The following is a 22765-nucleotide window of genomic DNA, read 5'->3' as shown; positions in this document are numbered from 1 at the left end:
AAAAGGTATTTAAGCAGCATGTATTGGCACAGAATACTGAGGAGGGAAGGGGAAAACTTCCTAGAATTGACCTCTATTCTGAATAGGGTAACTTTTCAAGAGAGAACATTTTCTACTTGTACAATTCCCTGAAAAAAATGAAAGCTCAACAAGGACTACTTATTAACTAATATCTATTACACCTTTGGTCTTGTAAATAACTATAATGAGTGCTATATAATTAATTACACTTTCTTCCAGCCTGAGGTTCTCCAGTCTTAAATAATGAAATGGCTGTTGTGTCTACTGTGCTACTTTCAATATATGGAATAGCAAATAGATAATCAAAGATCCCTGCATATCAATCATGCATACATATAAATTTGAAAACTGAGATTTTAAAAAATGATATAAAAACAGAAAAATAAGAACACTCACTGATTTTACATTAATGACCAAAGTAATGCCATGTTCTAGTAACATGTCTTGGGCAATCCGAGATACTGTTTTTTCAACTAGAACCAATGTGGGTCGAACATCAACTATTCGCTGAACATAATTCTTCAAGAATTCCCTTTCCTGAGGAAAAAAAAAACCATCAAAACTATTACAGCTGGTACAATTCAAGATCTAGAGATATTAAAATATCAGGATAGTTTGACAATTAATATAACCTAAGCCTAAATTCTTTTCATCCATAAATAAGTCCAGAAGCAAGTCACTTCAAACAAAACCTAGAGTTTTATTCATAATTCTAAACTGCTGATTATGCTAAAAAGAATTTCAGGGAAACTTTATTTTCTGACTTACTAATCGTACTTTGATTTTCAGTTCTTAGTAACTTGTACTATGAAAGTCAAAAATCCAATTAGCTTGCTCTCAGATGTTAAAAAAATAATAATAAATTTTAAAAATCTAACAGCCCAACTCCCCAATGAAAGTAATTTCTACTTTTTAAATTATAGATTCCCCATTATGTTCTAAAAGTAACCAGAGTAGCTCTTCTTTGGCTATCTAAATAAATAACTCTAACGATGCTATTTCAGCTTCCTCCTCATCTCAATCTCCTAGCAGGTTATATTCTACCCAGAACAGCCAGAGTTAAAGATCTAAAACACAAAGCTTAATACAATTGCTTGACAAAGGCTTATTTTCAAAGCAAATTAATACTGTTAAGTAATGACCAGAATTAAAATAATACAAATCACGGGGCGCCTGGGTGGCTCAGTTGGTTAAGCAATCGCCTTTGGCTCAGGTCATGATCCTGGAGTCCTAGATCAGGTCTGCATCAGGCTCTCTGCTCAGCAGGGAGTCTGCATCTCCCTCCGACCCTCCCCTTCTCCTGCTCTCTCTCTCTCTCTCTCATTCTCTCTCAAATAAATAAATAAAATCTTAAACAAACAAACAATAATACAAATCACTAACTTTTTCATAAAATTTCTGGGCTCCACAGAGGAGGACACCTGAATGTGTGAGCAGGTCTGTCACTTCTGCTCCACACACCTAAAGTGTGTTCTGGGCAAGTCCTTATTCACAGCGAGTGTCACCAGCAGCGGATGAGCCTGTTCCTGCAATGAACCTGCCAGGATGGAGTGTATTTCTACCTTTCTCTGTTTTATTGACAAAAACTGGACATTTTCAAAATCTCCCATTATTAACAAAATAGATTTTTTTCCCTTGAAATGTGTTAACTTCCTACTCTACCTATTACGTGGCAATTGAACAGCATTTTATTTTATTTTTAAATATTTTATTTATTTATTTGACAGAGAGCTAGACCGCACAGGTAGGCAGAGTGGCAGGCAGAGGGAGAGGGATAGCCGGGCTCTCCACTGAGCAGGGAGCCCAGTGCAGGGCTCGATCACAGAACCCTGGGATCATGAGCTGAGCCGAAAGCAGCTGCCCAACCGACCTGCCACCCAGGTACCCCCTAATAGCATTTTAAATGATGTTATTTTTGCAGCTTCAAAAGTATACCTAGAAGACGATTTTTTTTTTAAATCTCTGGGCTTTGGCACAGGAATGGCAAATACACTTCCTCTCAGTTGCAACTATAAACAACTGCCATGATTAAACACGAAAACACCGTATTCCAAAGGAAGCCTGGTCCAGGCCCAGCAAGGAAAGGATATCAGGGAGGAGGCCATGAGCCCAGAGCAGGGCAGGGGCAGACCAACGGCCCAAGCAGTGTCAGCTCTGTGAAGACTCTGTGAAGCCACCGGCTGCTTATCTCCTTGCCCTTTGCTTCTCCTTCTCCTGATTCCAGGCAAACTTTGTTGATTGTGCTTTGCTTTTCTGTGCTTTGCAGATACTGCATTTCTTACAAACTTGAACGTTTGTGGTAACCCCATGTCGAACAGGTCCACTGGCTCACTTCATATCTGCGCTTTTTTTTTCCAACAGCACTTGCTCACTTCATATCTGCATCACAATTTGGTAATTCTCATAGTTTTTAACATTTTCCAATATTATTATATTTGTTATGGTAATCTGTAATCAGTGATTATGAACAACCCCCTGAAAGCTTAGATGATGGCTAGCACTACTTAGCAATAAAGTATTTCTAAATTAAGGGGTGTGTGTGTGTGTGTGTGTGTATAAATCTATTTGTATACTTATTGGACTACAGTACAGCATTACCATAACTTCTATATGCATCAGGAGGTGAAACAGATCATTTGATGAACTTTATTGCAATACTAGCTTTACTGCAGTGGTCTGGAACCAAACCTGCAATCTCTGAGGTATGCCTGTATCTACCAAAATTTCTGCTGCTTCTTTGGTTATTCCACACTGAGTGGACAAAAAGAGAGAGAGAGCTCAAATCAGCTGATACTTTCTATCAATTCAAACTAAAAACTTTCACAGGGCAGGTGTTTAAGGTTTAAAAAACTAGTCTCAAAGCACAATGTATTTTACCTTATAGCAAATTAAATCATGTTTCTTAAACACGTTTGCCCAGAGCACATTTCTCTAACACAAACAGACTTCAGTCCACTAACCTAATGCAGGAATGGAGTTACAATAGAGTGGATAAATTTAAATACACTTTTCTGTAAACACTAACCTGTGGATTTCAGTAATCCAGTTCATCCAAGACCTGCAATTTCATACATTTTAACAAATCCATTCAGGATAAGCCTTACAATCAACACAGTTGTGATCTAATCCTATAAGTCTTCCAATGATACCTTCAGTGAGATTAAGAGAACTCCCAGCATCAAAAAATCTAAGACTCCAAAAACAATAATTGTGTTTTTCCCTATTCCTTGTATCAATTCACCACTGAGAAGTCACGGTAAATCAGAGCTATCAGGGATGGTAATGATCTAGTCAAAACCTGATTTTTGTTATACATAGCTGAATTTCAAGAGGAAACAACCCCAAATAACAAAGCAGAATTCCAAAAAAACACAAGTTTCTTCTGTTGCTTTTCTATGAATTCAGTACAAAAGTGACTGCTTCTACCACTGTCAGAAAATTGTCACCTATGGATATTCAAGTAATGCTTTTCGTAAATATTTCTGGAACTGAATATAAGCGTTTCTGCTAGAACATGATAAGACACATTCCTGAAAACCTCCCATTTTGAACAACTGCAAATGAAAATGCATAGCATTTAGGGGAGAAAAGGAGTTGGGGCAAAAAACTTTTTAAACCAATGTAACTTCATATCCAGCCCACTAGCAAAAATAAAAGTCAATACCCTGCGATGACCTTGGACAGCCCACACAGGTGGCTCAGCACAGCTGGAGGCTGCCTGAATTTAAAATGTACAAAAGCAACTACTCAATAGTACAACAGGAAATGAGCTCTGAGCCGTGGGGCCACGGGGAGCCATCCAGGCAGGGCTAGGGCTGCATCTCTCTGGGGTGAGAACACTTTCAGCAGAAAAGCACATTTAGTTTCTTAAAACAGAGCCAAAAGGGTTTTAGCCTGTGTAGCAGCTGAGCTGAGGCTGAGGATTAGAATCCTCTGCAGCTCTTCCGGGTCCCTTAGTTAAGAAAAACCATAGAGAAACACACAATTTCCATCGGATGTTACTCCCCTTAACCAACCATGTAAAAGGTAACTGGCAGTCCAGAAACACGTGTTTTAGTAGGACAGACTCTATTAAAAACTAGGTATTGCCACTGGGGATCTGCTAAGTTAGAAAAATCCTTAAAGTAAATCAATAACCCAAGTGGGCAGAGAGGCCAGAATTTAGAGTTTCCATTTTTTTTCCATATATTCCCCAAAAGTCGTACGTTCCCCTTAACAACTCTGAAACTCCAAAATAAGGAATGACAGAGGTTTTGATAAGCTTCCTAAGTAATACATAAAAGATGTCTTTTATAATAATTTTTTTTAAGATTTTATTTATTTATTTGACAGAGAGAGATCACAGTAGGAGAGAGGAAGGGAAGAGATCACAGAGAGAGGAAGGGAAGCAGGCCCCCTGCTGAGCAGAGAGCCTGATGTGGGACTCGATCCCAGGACCCTGAGATCACAACCTGAGCCGAAGGCAGCGGCCCAACCCGCTGAGCCACCCAGGCGCCCCTTATAATAATTTTTTAAGTGAAACAAAAGCCATCAAGTTTCTTTCCCTGCCAAATAAAACCAGCTGGAATGAGTTACGAGTCTGCGAGCCCTACAGTACACAAAGACCCCTGCAGATTGCTTTTTTAGTCAGAAGTCCTTACCTGAAGCACAATAGGATCAATGCAAGTAAATTTAGTTTCTTCTCTGTAGAGATACTCAATGGAACACTTCAACAGAAGAATTTTGGGATTTTTAATACAAGAATTCATCTACAAAACATAAAATTTGTTAAAAGCTTTTTAAAGCCTGCACTTCACAGACCTCCTCTAATCATATCTTTTAAGTTATATTGTTTATAATTCTTTCTAAATAGACTATCTCCTTATATTTGTTCTGAAATACTCTCATGTAGTTCTTTTGTGGTATTCTTATATATTTTTTCAAAACAAATTGCTCAGAGCGAAGCAGACTTCCTCAAAAATTGGCTTTGCTTCACTAATTCTATTTTAACTTAATCCTCTACACTCTTTAAAGTTTTTTTGGTTTTGGGGGGGGTTCCTAATATTGTAAGAAAAGGTATCAAGCCATGGTATGGAAGAAAAGGGCTTAAAGACAGGATTCCTCATGAACTCCTAGAGATAAGCAACTTTGAAAGCATAATTTACCCTTTCTAAAATTCAAGAAGGAAAAAGAAGGGAGAAAAGAATGAAAACATTTCCTGAATAGATTCTAAGCAGTGATAAATTGGGAAGCCAAACCAAGTAACAAGAACTCAAAAAGGAAAACCTTAAAGTATCTAGAAGGGCAGACTCAGACAAAAACCCTAACCATATAACTAAAGCCACAAGTCCAACAGCCCAGACCCTGCAATGGAAGTTCAGAGTGACCGTGCCTATACACTCTGAACTGGCAAATGGCTTTAAAGCAGTGAATGCAGCATTTGGGGAACTACGCTTGGGGATTTTTGTTCTTAGCAACTACAAATTAAAGACTATCTCTAAACATGGGCAGTGAAGCAAGACAGTCATTCATGCATATGTTTCTACCACTCCCACATACAATTTTCAACTCTACCGAAAAGCTCAACATACTCTCCTCTTAATTCAATAGAGATCATTTAATTTGGCTTAAATTACTACCTTGATGGGTAATGTGCCTGTTTTAATAAGATTCTATGCAGAAATACTGACACTGGATCAAATCCAAGCATAGTTTTATTTATCAATGATCACTGACAATTTTCAGGAGGCTTCATGCCTTACAAAAAAAGGAATTAGTCTCTGCTTAGAGTGAAAACAGGACTGTAGTTCGCCCATCAGGATGCTCACACTAGAAATCTACCTAAGCTCTCACTGTAACCAAATCAGTATCTCTGGAGGTGGGGGGTCAGGGTATCTCTATTTGCAGTGAGTTCCTGGAGGGATTCAGGAGCACAGCAAGTTCGAGAGCACTGCTAGATTGACGATTTTTCAAAATGGGATGATCAATGACACTGGGAACACATGCAGAACCTACTTTAAAAGCAGCCCCACGTTTTCCTTAGCCTCACACTCCCACACCCTTAGAATGAATGAGAATTTCTAGGGGTTGGGCTTAGGAATCCATGTATTTAACAAGGTCCACAGGGGACCCTGATGTACCATGCACTTTAAGAATCAGTGGACTTCAGAATAAAGATCAAGCCCCTAAATGGGATACAAAGCCCCTTGCCTGCTTTCTCCGGCCTCATCTCCTTTCTCATTTTGCACTTTAGGATCTCAGAGATTCCTTAATACACCAGGTTATTTCACCCCATTCCTTTGTGCTAGTGCTAGAAAGAGGCCTCAGGCCTGAAGGCAAAGATAAAGGTGAGAAGGATAAGAGAACACCAGTGATAGTGCTACGGCTCTGCCCTAGAAGAGAGAACCAAGTTTTAAAATGCTAGGCCTCTGGAAGGACTCCCGTCTATTAGAGAAACCTTGTCTCCCTAAGATGTGGCAGGTCAAAGGAGAAAGGAACCAGTACCCTATCATTCTGTTGGTCTGGAAGCCTGACCTATCCTTTCCCTTCCTTCTCATCTCACGAAATCCTATTATCCAAATCCTAATCATCATCAGCCCTGAAGACCTTACCCAAACTTCCAAAATTTCACCTCTAGAGCAGACACTGCTAACTGCTCCTTGCTATCCACTCTCCTTCTCTCCTATGATTAGGGTACCCCAACTCATTGGCTTGGTACAAGTCATTGTCTGCTGAACTTCACTGTTGAACAGATCACATTACCTTTTTATGTGCAATATTTTTGGTACAAACAAATCCATTGACAACCACAGAATCAAACTTCTTTCCACCTGGAATCTAATGAAACAAGAAAACAAAACTCAATGCTACATTATTAGAATCCAGTCAGATGGATGCTCTTATTTCCATTTTTTTTTATTTTAACTATATATAATCAAATCAGAACAGAAAGTTCCAGGATATAATTCTTCCCTTCAACCAATAATTACTGAGATCTAGCATGACTATTTTTCCACCTCCCACTCTCTACGGTCTTATCTGGTACTCTAAAAAACCCATATGACTGACCAAATTGGCAATTAAAACCATTACTGAATCAAACGTCACAGGCAAAAAATACATATAGGACTCCACTATCTAAATAAGGCAATTATCCACTGCTTTTTCTTAGAATATTGACAGTAATCTATGGGAAGAGGTCTTCTCATAGATGATGTGTCAAGAAAAGGGAAGCAAAAGGAAACCACCTTTGGTTGGTTTCCCAACTGCATTTTCACTTCCTATGGGTGACTTCTATGACCCCTAAGTGCACTGCTAACAAAGAGCAGACAGATAAACCACCACCCCCCCTTACTCAGAACCCCTTTTAGATTACCATTAAGAGACAAATTACTACCAGGCCCACGCCACCAGTTCCGAGCACTAGAAACGCATTAGCAGAGCTCACTTTTTTAATATGGACAAACTGACGGATATCCATGTCATCGTCCCGGTTCTTGACATCAGGTCGGACTGTCTGAACCACCTGGCAGACCAGTGACACGATGATGTCCCTCCAGGATGGTGACAATGACTCATTATGGAGCAACTGCTGGAGTAGTGCCATCATGTGGTTATGATTAGCTGAACTACAAAAATGTCAGAAGAAAGAGGTTTGCAGTTATTACTGCCAGAGACAATAATTCTGAAGATGCAATAAGCAGTCTACAAACAAATAAGCATAGGAATTATGGCTCAAAGACAAGATCTTCCTAAGCCAATCTTATTTCAAATATCTGTACCTTCATGATTTTATACATGAATGAAATCTGTGAGTATCTTCAATTAAGATAACCCCTTTAATTCAACGAAATGTTAATACATAAATTACAACTGGGACAGACAATCGCAGTTTAGGACTCTTGTTTTATAAGAAATTTCATCAGAACAGGCTTTATTTCCTAAGTAATCTTAGTATTTTTGACTTTATGAGGAAGAACAACTACTCGTATCCCCATCAAGTCATTGAAAATTATAAAAATGGGAGATTAACATCCAAAAGCCCCCTGCCTTACAGCAACCTCTCCATGGCTTGTTTCTCTCCATTCTCCTCCCTCAGCAGCTCCAGGTTGTTATGATGCCAGCCCAAAGGTGTGAAAGGCAGCTCTTTGGATTTCTCCTCAACTCGACGATTAAATAAGGATTCTGAGTGTAAAATAAGAAATCGTACTTCACCATTATGTTTTACGCCATGCTCTTAATAGATTTAGAAAGCGCCGATTTATCTTTTTAAGTTTTTAAACTCGGCCAATTCAAACTGTTGGTACAAAAAGGCAAGGACATGTGTAAATACACAAAAAAATCAAGTGTGAGTTCGATTTCCAATATTCACAACCATCAAAATCAGAGACAGAACAGGGAAAAGCAAATTCACATAAGTGACTAGCATGCTCAAGCCAATAATTATAAATATAGCTTCTGAAAAAAAAGAGATTTTTACCATCCTTTTACTTCACTGGGGACATTAAAAAATAAGGGGGCTGACTTTCCCTGTAAAATCACAAACTAAAAACTGCATTCCACAGAACTCTGAGTGCTGGCAGAACGACACGTGACAATGTGGGTGCTGAACTTTAAAGAGGAAAGCTCAGCCCTGATACGTATGAACCAGTACACAACAGTGTAGACAGTCTATTCTGATAATTCTTTATAGTGTTTCTTTCTCAATATTAGAACAAAGGCCTCTTTCAAAGCAAAACCTTTACAGATCAAACCCAAAAATGAACTATAAAGAAATATTAAAACATGATAACAATTTACATAAAATTTTATAAAATCCTTAAGTTTTTAAAAAGAATGAAAAGGCATCTAGACAAAAAACAGATTATATCAAAAGCTTTGCAAAAAGGAGGGGCGACTGGATGGCTCAGTCAGCTGAGGGTCTGCCTTTGGCTCAGGTCAGGATCCCAGGATCCTGCAATCTAGCCCCACATCGGGCTCCCTGCTCGGCAGGAAGTCTGCTTCTTTCTCCCACTCGCCCTCTGTGTGTGTGCTCTCTCTCTCTCAAATAAATAAAATCTTTAAAAAAAAAAAAAAGCTTTGCAAAAAGGATGCTCACTATGTAATTACTGAAAAATGTGACTAAATAAATGGAAAAAAGCAGGAAATGCTTACAAAAATTCTCTAATCTATCCCCCTCTTAAAGCAAACCAAACAAAAAAACTTTCAACTGAACAGCACTACAAAGCATGTGTCCACAATACAAGGTACAAAAAAATTACACATTTTAATTATGTAAACAGCTGGCCTATATAAACTTCTAGTTGAACCAGATGTTCAGAGATGAATTTAGAAACACTGCTAAGTTATGAAAACTTAACTGAGGTCTAAGCTGTGGAGTGTTATGAACTACTTAAGAATGTCCTTACTCCACAGTAAGCTAAGTAGGGAGGTGTCAGAGAAGGCTGTCTTCTTCTCTAGTGTCTTGTCCCCAAGAAATCAATCGGCAAAGTTAGTTCTTTCTCTCTTCTCCCCATTTCTCTTTCCAATTGCACAGGGCAGGCAGGGTCCTCAAATGGACGAGCTCTCCCTGGGGGCTTCGGGACCAGTTTCAGAATTCTTGATGATATATATATCAATACTTAATTTTATATTCATGATTTGGAAGGCATTAAACTATGCCTTTCAAAGACTAAAATTTAAATTCTATAAAAGCTTTTAAACAGTTGCTTTTCAGATCAGAGATCTTCTCTCGAACCAAGTCCAAATTTATATTCTTCATTCCCAACATCCTCAGAGTTACTCTACATATAAAAACTGTGTTCCCATGGTACTAAAATAACCAAATTTGTTTTCGGTACTTGTCAGGTGCCCTTCAATATGCGAAGCCCTAAGTACACCCTCACAAGTAAGACACACTGTCCCATGTACAGCTTTTGATAGAATTACCTTTGATGAAGGCGTCACTTATTGAGAGTTGTTGTCCTCCATTGTCAGAAATCAAATACTCTGCATACCAGGGAGAGAGCAGAGGAGGAAGAAAAGGAGAGACTTATGACTGCAACATGCCAGCGTAGTTATACAGAGAACACACCTACGCACAAAGTATGACTCATACTAAGCCCAACACTGCCCAGCCAACTGAAGAAAGCTTTAGACTAGAATGCATCATTATACTTAATCCATCACTTCAAACCAAACTTAATAGACTTGAATAATAACAACAGAACCTTCAAGGAGTCATGTCAGATAATCCTTAACAGACTGCTTTTCCCTTATCAAAGCTGAGCCAGTGTATGAAAATTGAGATCTTCAGTAATTTAGGTATGACAAGCCTAAAAATCTACATTATTTTTCTCATGTATAACAGTACGATTTCACAAATAACTCTGTCTCTATACAAAATAGTTTATAGAGAAGCCACCTGAAAAAATAGTGTTTTTTTTTCAAATTTCAGACTATACACTACAAAAAATTAATACAGAAGCGATACTGGCAGGGAATAAAGATTTAACTCATCAGAATTTTTATGTGCTTTCGAATTAGGGTTTTTCAAAATTCTAACCAAACACTGCCAAATAGTTGCCATAACTGAACATGGGCTGTGTTCGTTTAGAATTTTAGAATATTACTTTTCTCACGAGTGAAACTTATTCTTTACTTCCCCATGAACTTTTCTTTGCATCTGTGACCAAGCATAGCTCAAGTGAGGCTCTTTCTACTATGCAAACAAAACCACAATGTATTTTAAGCCTTTTAAAATAAAGGTTCTCCAAAAAATTCTTTCCAAGTAGATTTCACTTATAACAAATGAGCTTCAGAAGTTGCTATGTTTATATGCCAATATGCTCATCCTTTGAAGAAAAGCAGAGAAAAAGTTTTACATTGGAAATTCAAAGTATACGATGCCGAATACAATAAATCAAGTATGTGGACAAATAAAAACAGATGTTGTACCTTTTTCCCACACCTCCTGCACAGAAACGAATAATGCCAATCTGTTTGTTCAACCAACATATTGGCTTTACGAGCTTTACTTTTCATACTAAAGATTAAGTGTGTCTGTGTGTGTGTGTGTGTAAAATGATTTTGAAACATACAGAAAATCCTATATCCCCTTCACCTACATTTAACAATTGTTAACATTCCATATCTGATTTCTCTCTATATATATGTATGGATTTTCCCTAACCATTTGAAGTTACATACCTCATGACCCTTGACCACTAATACTTCAGCATACATTTCTCAAAAATGAGGACATTCTTCTGTATAGACACAATACCATTTACAAACTTAAGAAAATTTGGACCATGTCTTCAAAAAAAAAAAAAAAGAAAAAGAAAAAAAAGAAACTGACAGTGTCTTCATATGATGAAATTCGTGCATATTCTTCAAATTTATCTAACTGTCCCCAAAATGCTTTAATAAATTTTTTGCCTCAAACCTGGATCCAATCAGGTTCATATGCTGATTTCCTTTATTCTCTTTTGGTCCAAAGCAAACCTCCTACCTTTTTACTTTGTCAGGATACTGAATTTTAAAAGAACCCAGACCAAACGTCCTGTGGAATGTCCCATTTTCCCGAGTCAGTTGGATTGTTTCCATTTGGTGCTGTTTAACTTGTTCCTATAGCTTTTCCTATACATGGGAATTTAGATCTAGAAGCTTACAAAAACTATATGATTCTCACTTCTCTAGGTTCTACACACTAACTTAATCAAGAATGGTTCAGAATCCTGCTGATATATATGTATTTTAGTTGTACAACTCTCCAAGTTTTACCAGTAGTGAAAACTAATCAAGCAAGAAGATCGTAATGTTCCAGTTTTACAAGTTTATGAAAATGTAGGGTTTGCTTGCAGAAGATAAAAACACCAGATTTTTTTTAAAAATACAGATATGTCAATCAAGTTTAGAAATCCAAATTTCCTCAGCCCTGGAAGATAAAGGATGATTCCTTTTTTTTTTTTTTTTTTTTAAAGATTTTATTTATTCTTCAGAGAGAGAGGGAGAGAGAGCGACCACAGGCAGACAGAATAGCAGGCAGAGGCTGAGGGAGAAGCAGGCTCCCTGCTGAGCAAGGAGCCCGATGTGGGACTTGATCCCAGGACACTGGGATCATGACCTGAGCTGAAGGCAGCTGCTTAACCAACTGAGCCACCCAGGCGTCCCTAAAGGATGATTCCTAAGAAAATATTTTATAAATTTTATATTACCTTTAACTTTCAGGAAAAGATAACCACCCATTCCCATTTACACTCTAAAAGGAAGGAAAACCAGAGGAAGAGGGTATATCATTACTCTTTCACCTCACTACCAGTTGCCTCTGACAATCTTTACTTTCTGGTAATCAGTGTTAATGTTAACTACAATGCAGAAAAAATACATTATTGTACTTCAACTTCACCAGAAAAACAGAAGAACCATTCTTGTTAGTATGCTAAAAACTAATAGGAGAGAGCTGTGAAAGCCAGAAACATTCATTAAGGGATTCAGAAAGGCCTTAGATTTTAGAGTCTCTAGGTCGCATAGGGCCTGTATGCCCTACAGCATAAACTATGAGCATGCCTTTCCTGTTCCTATCAGGTTACTCCTTCAACATTTGGCACAACCATTACACAAAGTACATGTTATATTAACAGTGACATCACGAAGTTCTTACATTCACCAAACACACGAATAACCTATGCGTGCTTTTTGTAGACTCACAGAGACTCCAGAACCTGTGCTTTTAAAGGCAGATATAACTACTGCCTGTAACTTCCTCCTTAACATATTTCAAGTGTGAAATTGTCCTCTTTGTGCACAAGGTTACTGAGACCATCAAATGTCTTATTAACATAAAAGACAACAGTCTCTACCAGTCTCCTGAGCTGATAATCTCATACCACCATAAAAGAAGGAAATGGGATTACTGTGGAAAGATGTAATTTTAGTTAACCAACGCTGGTGCCCAGTCACCACCAATCCCTTTTCTAAATACCACAGAACATCCTCTGAATTTTTTTCTACAATTTTACCAACTTCCAAAGTCAAATCAACAACCTATTTTTTACAAAATTTTAATGCCTCTGTCACTACAATCAGCTAAACCCCCTCCTTTTCTTTTTAGTTCTCCAAAGATAACAAACTCTGGCCCCATGATCACAGCTCTAAATTCTTTCAATAGTCTGGTATATATTTTGCCTGCACCTGGCCAAAGACTTATTTAAAATAATCAGGTATTCTCTAACTTCTCTTCATCATCTTGGACTTTACTTTCCTTTTAGTCATATACATTCTTTCCTGATAAAATTGTCTTGATGGGGGCAAGGAGGAGAAGCTTCAGTTAAGATTATATATCACCTTCCCCATATTACTGCCCTGATTTTCTTTCTTTAAACCACAATTTTAAAAATCTTCTCTGAGATGTTCTCGGCATTTATTCCATCCATCAATGCAATCTGGACTTGTGCTATCCTGTCATTTTTTTTTTTTTTTAAGTGCTGGCCCCTCTTTCAGATTCATCCTCCTATAAAAGTTACCTCTCACAATAGTCTCTCTATAGACAATCTTTTTAATGGGTCGAGAGCAGGGACACCTCGGTGGCTAAGATGGTTAAAGCCTCTGACTTCGGCTCAAGTCATGATCCCAGGGTCCTGGGGTCGAGTCCCACATCTGGCTCCTTGCTTGGCGGGAAGCCTGCTTCTCCCTCTGCCTACTGCTCTCCCTTCCCGTGTTCTCTCTAACAAATAAATAAATAAAATCTCTCTAAAAAGTAAATAAAGGGTTAAGAGCAGAGAGGTTGCAGAAGAGTCACTGTGATTTTTTTTTTTCCAACTGTGGATGCTTCCCCTTTAATTTTCCTTAGGGATACAATTTGAGATCGTACTGTACAAATGTCAGTATTGAAGTTCTCTGTTCCATTCCATTCCAATATTAGGAAGTCAAGCACCCTGAAGCAAATTGTCTGACTGTGCTCAGCAGTCCGTCTTTTGCTATTATAAATACTATGATGACAGGTTACTTTCTTCACCGTTTTCATAATTTCCTAATCTTCCAAGACACAAAATCATCATGTCAAAAATGTATTTCACGATCTACTTTCAGCAAAACGAAACTGCATTGCCAACACGTGTCCAAAGGATATCCTCCATCATAAGAGATGCCAGCTCTGACCCATATCTGTCACTTCTATTACAAAAGCATCACCCAGTATGCTCCAGGGAACCAGACTAGAGTTCATCTCACCCAAGTGTCCCATCCACTCCACTGTCCTTTCGTACTCACCACACTCTCCACCACGCTTACCATTTGTTTTGCGGATCCCCATAAAGACATGTCTCTGACTCACGTTCAACACTAGGCAAGTCTCCTCTTTCACTGCATCCTCTCTAAATTTCTATTTTTTAATAGGATATACCTTTTTATTATAACTTTTTGTTGTTTTAATTTTATTTAAATTCCAATTAATTAACATACAGTATAATATTAATTTCAGGAGTAGAATTTAGTGATCATCATTTACATAAAACACCCAGTGCCCATCACAAGTGCTCTGCCTAAATACCCATTCCCCACTTAGCTCACCCCCTGCCCACCTCCCCTTCAGCACCCCTCAGGTTGTTCTATATACTTATGTCTGTTTTATGGTTTGCTTCTCCCCCCCCCACCATTACTGTAACCCTTAAAAGCTTTTTTACCACATCTTGAGGATAATGGTTACTACTGACAGCCATTAAAAATTTGTTATAGAAATGGGAGTTTGTTCCAAATTATTTTAGAATAGATGTTTAGGTTCAAAAGCTTCTCTTTTCTGACCATATCTTTAGACTCAAAATAGGAAGTGGCAAGGAAATCAGACAAGCATTTCCAATCTAAGGAAAGAATTCAACTTTAGAGGGCTGTTAAAAATCCAAACTTCAGGTGAAATCATGGAATAAATGGTTTCATCTTTATAATGATTTTTTAGTTACTAGAACATAATGAAATCTTACAAGTACTTACTTACTTATGTATTTTTTATTTATTTCCTTTTACATAATTCCTCTCTAGGGCTAAAATTTAATTTGGCTGTTAGTTCTTTCCAACAGGGTAAACCTCGAAATTCATTTTTAAAAAGCATTTCATATATGATCTCACTGATATGTGAAATCTGAGAAACAAGACAGAAGATCATAGGGGAAGAGAGGAAAAAATGAAACAAGAAGAAACCAGAGAGGGAGACAAACCATAAGAGACTTATAATCTCAGGAAACAAACTGAGGGTTGCTGGAGGGGAGGGAGGAGGGCGGGAGGGGGTTGTTCGGTGACGGACATTGGGGAGGGCGTGTGCTATATGGTGTGTGCTGTGAATTGTGTAAGTCTGATGATTCACAGACCTGTCTCTCTGAAACAAATAATACATTATATGTTAATTTAAAAATGACATAAAATGAAAATACAAAAATAAAAAGCATCTCATTTTTTATATACTGCTGTATTAGATTTTGGTAATGATTTATTTTTCCTTTTTATACCAAATGTCTTCTGAATACGGTCATTATTATTTTTGAGTCAGTAGAATAAACCCTCATTTAAGACAACTAAAAATAACAAAATAACAAATTCACTTTGTATTACTCAGAGAAGAAACCTTTTTCTTTAAATACAGCATATACACACAAGCATATTATTTGCTGGACAAAAGAATGATATTTTATTTATTAACAAAAGAAAATATAACTACTGCGTGGCCTGGGAATACATGTGAGAGTCTGATCAACACGATCTTTCCCTGCAGACAAACATCTGTGAGAAGCTTCATCATGGTTAGAAACCATGCAAAAAATACAATGATATCAGGAAAGAAATGTGCATCTTCAGTCTGTTCTTTCCATAGCAAACATTTTAAATCATAGTAGAAAGATGTTTTGTATTGTGTGTTTCCCCCTAATACAGTTCAAGCACCTAAAAAGGTTTAGTGAAATACTACATTACTGGTTAATAGCATAAGCAAATAGGCTTTAAAATGTTAAATAAAGAAAGAGAAATGAATAAAGCAGAACATCCATGTTATAAATGCAAAGAAATGCCACCTTGGAAGTTGCACATTATGCTAAGGGAAGAGCAGTAGTAGTAGTAGATCCTTTTAAAGATGTAGTTCCTTTTAAAGACTACAAGCTTTAAATTGGGTGTGGTGGTACTGCGGGAGAAAATGAGAAATAAAAGGAACCAACCAAAAAAAGTGTGGGGAGGCGGTGTGGGGAAAACGAGAAAGGGGGAACAAAACCCACACCGAATCCCTTCCGCCACATGGGACAGGGAAGCCAGGAAGACAGGCTGGCATGAGATCGTGTGGCCCAGCTCTCCAGCCTGTGCCCGGATTCCAGATGGTGACTACCTCCTACCTTTTTGGTCAGCAGGGTGAGGGGGCACATGTGGGTACTTGGAGGGCTTCTTGATATGGAAGTTCACGTTGTCCAGCTCCACGTTCAGGCTGATGGAAGCGGCTGAGTCACTGTCCACTGTGGACTGGAAGCTGCTGACTGATGTGCGCTTGCTAGGACTGGCAGAATCTTTTAGTGTCAGGGAGGGGAAAGAAATATAGGGAGAGGAGGGGAGTAAAAATGGGTTTCATCAGGGTATTGGAGGAAAGGAGAAAAATGTTCTTTTAATAGACAAGGCCAATGTGCAATACCAAAATGGATACAGTATTTTCATGTACTTCTGTGGAGACTTAATAAAAATTGGAACACATTAAATATATGATGAATTTTTAAGATGGAGAAATCTATTGGAGGTTCTGCAGAGAGAGAGTCTGATATCATAGTGAAGAGGTGAGAAAGTTGTCTGCTGCGATATTATTAGCTCAGAGTTATTTTTAAGCTGCTGCAAACTACAGCCTATGGCAAAAAGCTGAAAACGCCAGTAGCCTACCAAGTTGGTTTCTTAAGAAAATACTGTATCTAGAATGAAGATTGCTATCAGAGGTTTACATTTAGTTGGTGCCATAAAACTTAAAGTCGATTGTTTCAACTAAACAAACAAGACACTCATTTATCATACATACACAGTAATGAGTCACAAAAATCAAAATATTAGAAAGTTTAAACTCACTAGTCAAATTATCGTCACCTTCTTCAGCTATCTGTTCCGTGTCACTGTCATCGAACTTTATGTCTTTAAACCAGGATGGCTCAGAGTGACCTTCCACAGAGTTTACTGAGTCACTGTCTGGAGAAGGGGTCTCAGAGAATTCTGTACTCTAGTAAGATCAAGACAAGATCCAAGTAATTCACATTCAGTGGCAGCTTTCAAAGGCAACACTACAAATAAACTCAAGCCCAATATTTCTACAAAGCTAACCACTGAATAAATTTACATACAAATAAGCTAATTGATAGAAACTAAGTAAACTGGCATTAATGTTGATAATTCCACTCTAATAATTATAATTGTCACTAATCAGTAAGTTTAGGCAGCTTAATATGAGCAAAACATAATACACAGATTTTACAGTGTTTCATTTCATGCTTTTTAGTCCTGAGAGTAAATCTGGCTCAGAATTTATTCTAATCCTGTGCCAACACCAGGACACAGTCTGGAAAACAACTGTTAGAGTTTAACAAACAACACCACACCAGTCTTCTTGGTCATTTGTCTTTTCTAACCTTTTGAGTTTCCACTTTAATTCACAAAAGTATCTAAACATTTTATTTATTTATTTATTTATTTATTTAAAATTAACATAAACCAAAAGTGAAAGCTTATCTTTTTAAAAAGTTCTATTTTAGGGAGCGCCTGGGTGGCTCAGTGGGCTAGGCCGCTGCCTTCGGCTCGGGTCATGGTCTCAGGGTCCTGGGATCGAGTCCCGCATCAGGCTCTCTGCTCAGCAGGGAGCCTGCTTCCCTCTCTCTCTCTCTCTGCCTGCCTCTCTGTCTACTTGTGGTCTCTCTCTGTCAAATAAATAAATAAAATCTTAAAAAAAAAAAAGTTCTATTTTAAATCACTTCTATTCCCTAATTAAAGGAAAAAGATATATACATCATCGTTGTTTTATCACTGCTATACAATTTAATACTGGTAATGTGTCAAAATCTACTGCATTGGTGATACTTTTTCTATCATTTCATTGTATACTCTCTCTTGGTCCTGAAAACACAGACGTAGTGAAACGGAAAACCATTAAAGGTAAATGACAGGCAACTATATCACCACAAGGTCCAGCTTCAGAAAAGTCAAACCCACTGGAAACCGTCTGATTCGAACAGGCTTTTCATCACCCCTACCAACCAAGTAAAAATGTTTGTAACTTTCAAACAACAGGGAAAATGTATCTCTGTCTAATTCAATGACTTTTTATTCCCACCGATGAAGACAAGACTTCCCAACTCGTCAGCGAGGACACGGGAAACTACCTGCAGTGGTCTGTACAGCGCGTACTCATCCCTGAAGAGCTGGTCGTGATGACTGACGCAATCCAGCCAACGTCCATCGACCATTGCTTGTCCGATGGCTATAGCTTGTGCCCTGAATGAAGACCAACAAAAATAAAAACTTTAAAAAGTCAGAGTAATTTCACAGGCACAAGATGAGACGCAAATGGAATTTTCTTCCATTTTGATCAGCTGGAATTACAAATGGTCGGTCGATAGGTGAGGGGTAAAACAAGTGAGACTTGAAGCTGAATTGAAAGATTTTGCCAGATACCAGGTAAAGGAGAAGCTGCTGGTAAGGCAGTCCTAGCAAAACCTAATTTTACTTACAACAAACATGTAAGAAGTGCTTAGTACATGCATATCTCTGTCCTCACTATAGTAAAACAAAATGGTGAAACTAGCATGGTTCCTGCCCTCAAGGAGCTTATGGTCTTGGTAAGGTAATACCAAATATTACAAATATATATATACATATATGTACAAAATAGATACTTAAACATATACGGCAATACACAGACACTTAAGGTGCGCCCTGGTGGCTCTGTCGGTTAAGTGTCTGACATGATCCCAGGGTCCTGGGATCGAGCCCGACATCGGGCTCCCTGCTCAGTGGAGAGTCTGTCTCTCCCCTTCTCTGTCCATCTGCCTCTCCCCCTGCTCATGTTCACTCACACTCAAAGAAAGAAAACTTTAAAAAATAATAATAATACATAGACACTTAATAGATGAAACAGACACTCAACACAGGGCACTTACACGGCATTTCACAATTTATAAAGCACTTTAGCCCATATTATCTCATTTCATCCTCACAGCTTCTTCACAGCACCTATACATACTCCTCACACTGAAACTGAGAGGTCCAAGGTTCAAAAGAGATTAAATAACTTGAGTAAAAGCATAAAACTAAAAAGAAATACTGTCAAAACTGGACCCCGGGGGTTTCTACTCTCTCTTCCTACTTACCTGTTTCTTCCCAGGAAAGGAGTAGTTAATCTAATCAACTAGAATAGCTTAGGGACATGCTGCCTTGAAAGGCAATAGGGCCTGTCCATCTCTTTCTCACAAATGATTCCTGAGCCAAGCAAGACACTCCAAGCGGGACTTAGGAACTCAGTTCCATAGACTGCAATGTCCAGATCAGAGAACAGTAGCAGAAGAATCCACTGTGATCTCAATACCGAGTTACCTTCCCAAATCCTGCTTAATCAGAGAGCTTAGTGCTGGGAATTACTGCATACTTCTGCTTATAATAGGTAAGGTAAACTGTTCCCCATTTGCTCCTTGCATCTCTTTACTACTGGTTAAAATGCAGAAGGGAGGAGGGCTGAGTCATGAGTACCCTATGCACCAAACGCAGGAACCAAACAGAACCCTAGTCTTAAAATCTGCTGCCCTTCCATCTACAACAACATGGCCTTATTCAAAATAAAGCAATAAACAATATCAAAAAGTCTTTCTTAAGATCACATTACCTCGTAGCAATGTGTCCATTTCGGATTAACCAGTTGACTAACTCTTTTCCCACAATGCAATTGGGATGCGTTCTCAGCCAATAACGATGATCCTGAAACTCCATTCCACTACTGTGATGGCAGATTTTCTTCCACAGGTCCTTTAACTGAACGCTGTCCTGAAATCACATTATGAACAAATAATTACTCCTGAGAAGGATGCTATCACATACCTTTGCAGATTCTTTCCTGTGATTTTCAGATGCCTAAAAGGAAATTCAATACAGATTGTCAGAGCCAACTCACACCATCTAACAGAAATAACACATGCATGGGGAGTAGCCTGAACTCAGGTTAATCTAATTGCAAATGTAACTTTTTCTCTTAAAACCAACTATCCCAGGGAACCTCGGAGGCTCAGTCAGTTATGCAGCTGCTTTCGGCTCAGGTCATGATCCCAGGATCCTGAGATCGAGCCCCACGTTGGACTCCCTGCTCAGCAGGAAGCCTGCTTCTCCCTCTCCCTCTGCCACTCCTCCCCACTACCCAGCTTGTGTGCTCTCTCTCTCTCTCAAATAAATAAAATCTTTAGGGAAGAAAATAAAAACAACTACCCCAAATAATTTTTCCCAGTCCATGGCACATATGCTCAGTCTCCTAGTTATCAAAGTACAAAACTGCAAAATCTCCTCTTTGAAGACGGGCAAGGGAGAGGGGAAAACAGCCAACCACACCAATCCATTTCTTGTAGTCTTCACTCCAGCAGCTTCCCACCTTTCTGACCTGTACCCAACAACTGCCAAGTGAATCTTCCTAAAGGAAGGCCTTCAGTGAATGACTCCCTGCTCAAAAAAACTCCCAACATTGCTCAGCACCTGGGTTCAAATCTAAACTTGTAAAGGGTGAACTTGCCATGTTCCACGAGGTAACCCCAAGTAACTTCCATTCTCATTGCCCACAGACTCCAGCTTACTCTCTCTCCAAACCTCTCCTAACTAATAAATCCTACTTTGGTGCATGGAAAATGCTTATTTTCACCTCTATACTTTGTCATACCTTTAAATAAGAGTTGCTTTCCTCAATGCCTGCCCAAATCCATCCGTTCTTCAAGGTCCAGGCCAAACCCTTCAGTTTAAAGCCCTCACCACTAATGATCTATCTCTTATCAATAAAGTATTGCTTTTTTACTATTAAGGACCGGACCATCAGCCTCATTTCTACCTTTTGAATTTTAAGCTTGAGGACAGGAGCCAATTTCCATTTCTTTGAGTCACTCTTGGGACTAAATACAATATTTTACACTTACATAAAGTCTATAAACAACTGATAACCGTCTCACATCAACATACAGTAGAAAGATATGCAAAGCATTCTGTGTGTATGAGAAACATATTTCAAAGTTTAAGAACAATCTGGGACCTAACTAAACGTTCAGCTCTCTTACTATGTAAGCACCTCAAATCTTACCAGATGAAAGGGATCAAGAAAATATTAATACAATATAAGAGTACTGAATGCTTCACCACTTTCTTAGGTGATCTTAATAAAAACTCAAGATAATTATTTCCTCTATTAATTTATATGCTAACTGGCTATTGATAGGTCTCTTAAAAATAGCAAAGATACTAGACCAGTACCAGAAGAATTTTGCGTTCATCCTCAGTGGTCTCTGTCCTAACATAGGTTCGGTTAGCCTGGGGACTGACAGATGTCTCATATGAAGATACCATAGGAGAACCAGATCGATCCAGTGACAGGTTAGTAATGCTAGCTGATCTGGAAAGAGAAACAAAAAAGTGAATACACAGTTGTAAATTCTTCATCAATAAATAAAATTACAGTGAAAATTCATTTTTAAATAAATGCTTACTGGGACTCCTGGGTGGCTCATTTGGTTAACTGACTGCCTTCGGCTCAGGTCATGATCCTGGAGTCCCAGGTTCAAGTCCTACATTGGGTTCCCTGCTCAGCAGGGAGTCTGCTTCTCCTTCTGACCCTCTGCCTTCTCATGCTCTCTCAATCATTCTCTCTCTCTCAAGTAAATAAATAAAATCTTTACAATAAATAAATAAATGTTTACTTGCCAACATTAAGGGTACTTTTAAATGTAATTATGATGGTTACGTATGATATCATCATTGGGAGAAGCTATTTCAGAATAAGTGAAAAAGCAAAGCTGCTACGGAGAGATTACAGGAAAGCAATGGTAAATATAGTATACTTACCAGTAACATTTCAGAGGAAAAGGATATAAACTTGTTAAAATGCTGAAAACTAGTGTTATTGTTTTTGTTTTAACTGACAAATATGAAGAATCAGACTAAATGCAGAAATAATCTTGCAGGGGTCCCTGGGTGGCTCAGTCAGTGAAGTATCTACCTGATGCTCAGGTCATACGAGGGTCCTGGGATAGAGCCCCAGGTCAGGCTCCCTTGCTCAGTGGGGAGCTTGCTTCTCCCTCTCCCTCTGCCACTCCCCCTGCTTGTGTGCTCTCTCTCTCTTACAAATAAACAAATAAAATCTTAAAAAGGAAGGAGGGAAGGAAGGAAGGAAGGGAGGGAGATAAGGAGGGAAAGAATTTTGCAGATCAGAAACAGGAAACTTTGGCCCACTGACCAAATAGTTTTTGCATAACCAATGAAACAAGAATGTCTTTAGATGAGTATCTATAATGTTCTGGTAAGAGAAAACATTAACTTTTGAACCCCAGCTAAGCAAATGTTATCCCCCCCAAAATAATCCCTTTCTTCTTATTAGAACTGCATTGTTATCCTCAATCATACTTTGAATTTGATCATAAAAAAATGAGTGAAAATTTGTTTCCTCTCTTAATATATTATTACTTATATAGCATCCTTAATTTTGCCCCTGGGCAAAGTTACTAGATAAATGATTTGTAAGTGGAATGTCAATAGCATCAAGCAAGCTTTT

General features: G+C 38.4%; 1 protein-coding gene across 6 annotated transcripts in view; it reads right to left on the bottom strand.

The window, feature by feature from the left end:
- PIKFYVE (phosphoinositide kinase, FYVE-type zinc finger containing) overlaps positions 1–22765 on the bottom strand; it is a 78911-nt gene that overhangs the window by 33845 nt on the left and 22301 nt on the right. For 4 of the 6 annotated variants that reach the window (XM_059393348.1, XM_059393347.1, XM_059393346.1 and 1 more), the window contains exons 8-18: positions 21472–21610; positions 19856–20013; positions 18360–18471; positions 17059–17206; positions 16350–16517; positions 9928–9987; positions 8055–8184; positions 7448–7628; positions 6763–6837; positions 4662–4769; positions 418–558 (exon numbers count right to left, since the gene is read on the bottom strand). In XM_059393348.1, coding sequence (XP_059249331.1) covers positions 418–558; positions 4662–4769; positions 6763–6837; positions 7448–7628; positions 8055–8184; positions 9928–9987; positions 16350–16517; positions 17059–17206; positions 18360–18471; positions 19856–20013; positions 21472–21610 — 1420 coding nt within the window. The remainder of the gene's footprint in view (positions 1–417; positions 559–4661; positions 4770–6762; positions 6838–7447; positions 7629–8054; positions 8185–9927; positions 9988–16349; positions 16518–17058; positions 17207–18359; positions 18472–19855; positions 20014–21471; positions 21611–22765) is intronic. The other 2 variants (XM_059393349.1, XM_059393350.1) reach the window with 2 other exon arrangements.

Source organism: Mustela nigripes, chromosome 3, assembly GCF_022355385.1.
Source record: "Mustela nigripes isolate SB6536 chromosome 3, MUSNIG.SB6536, whole genome shotgun sequence".
In the NCBI taxonomy this organism is placed as follows: Eukaryota; Metazoa; Chordata; class Mammalia; order Carnivora; family Mustelidae; genus Mustela; species Mustela nigripes.
This window is presented reverse-complemented; position numbering and strand designations above follow the sequence as displayed.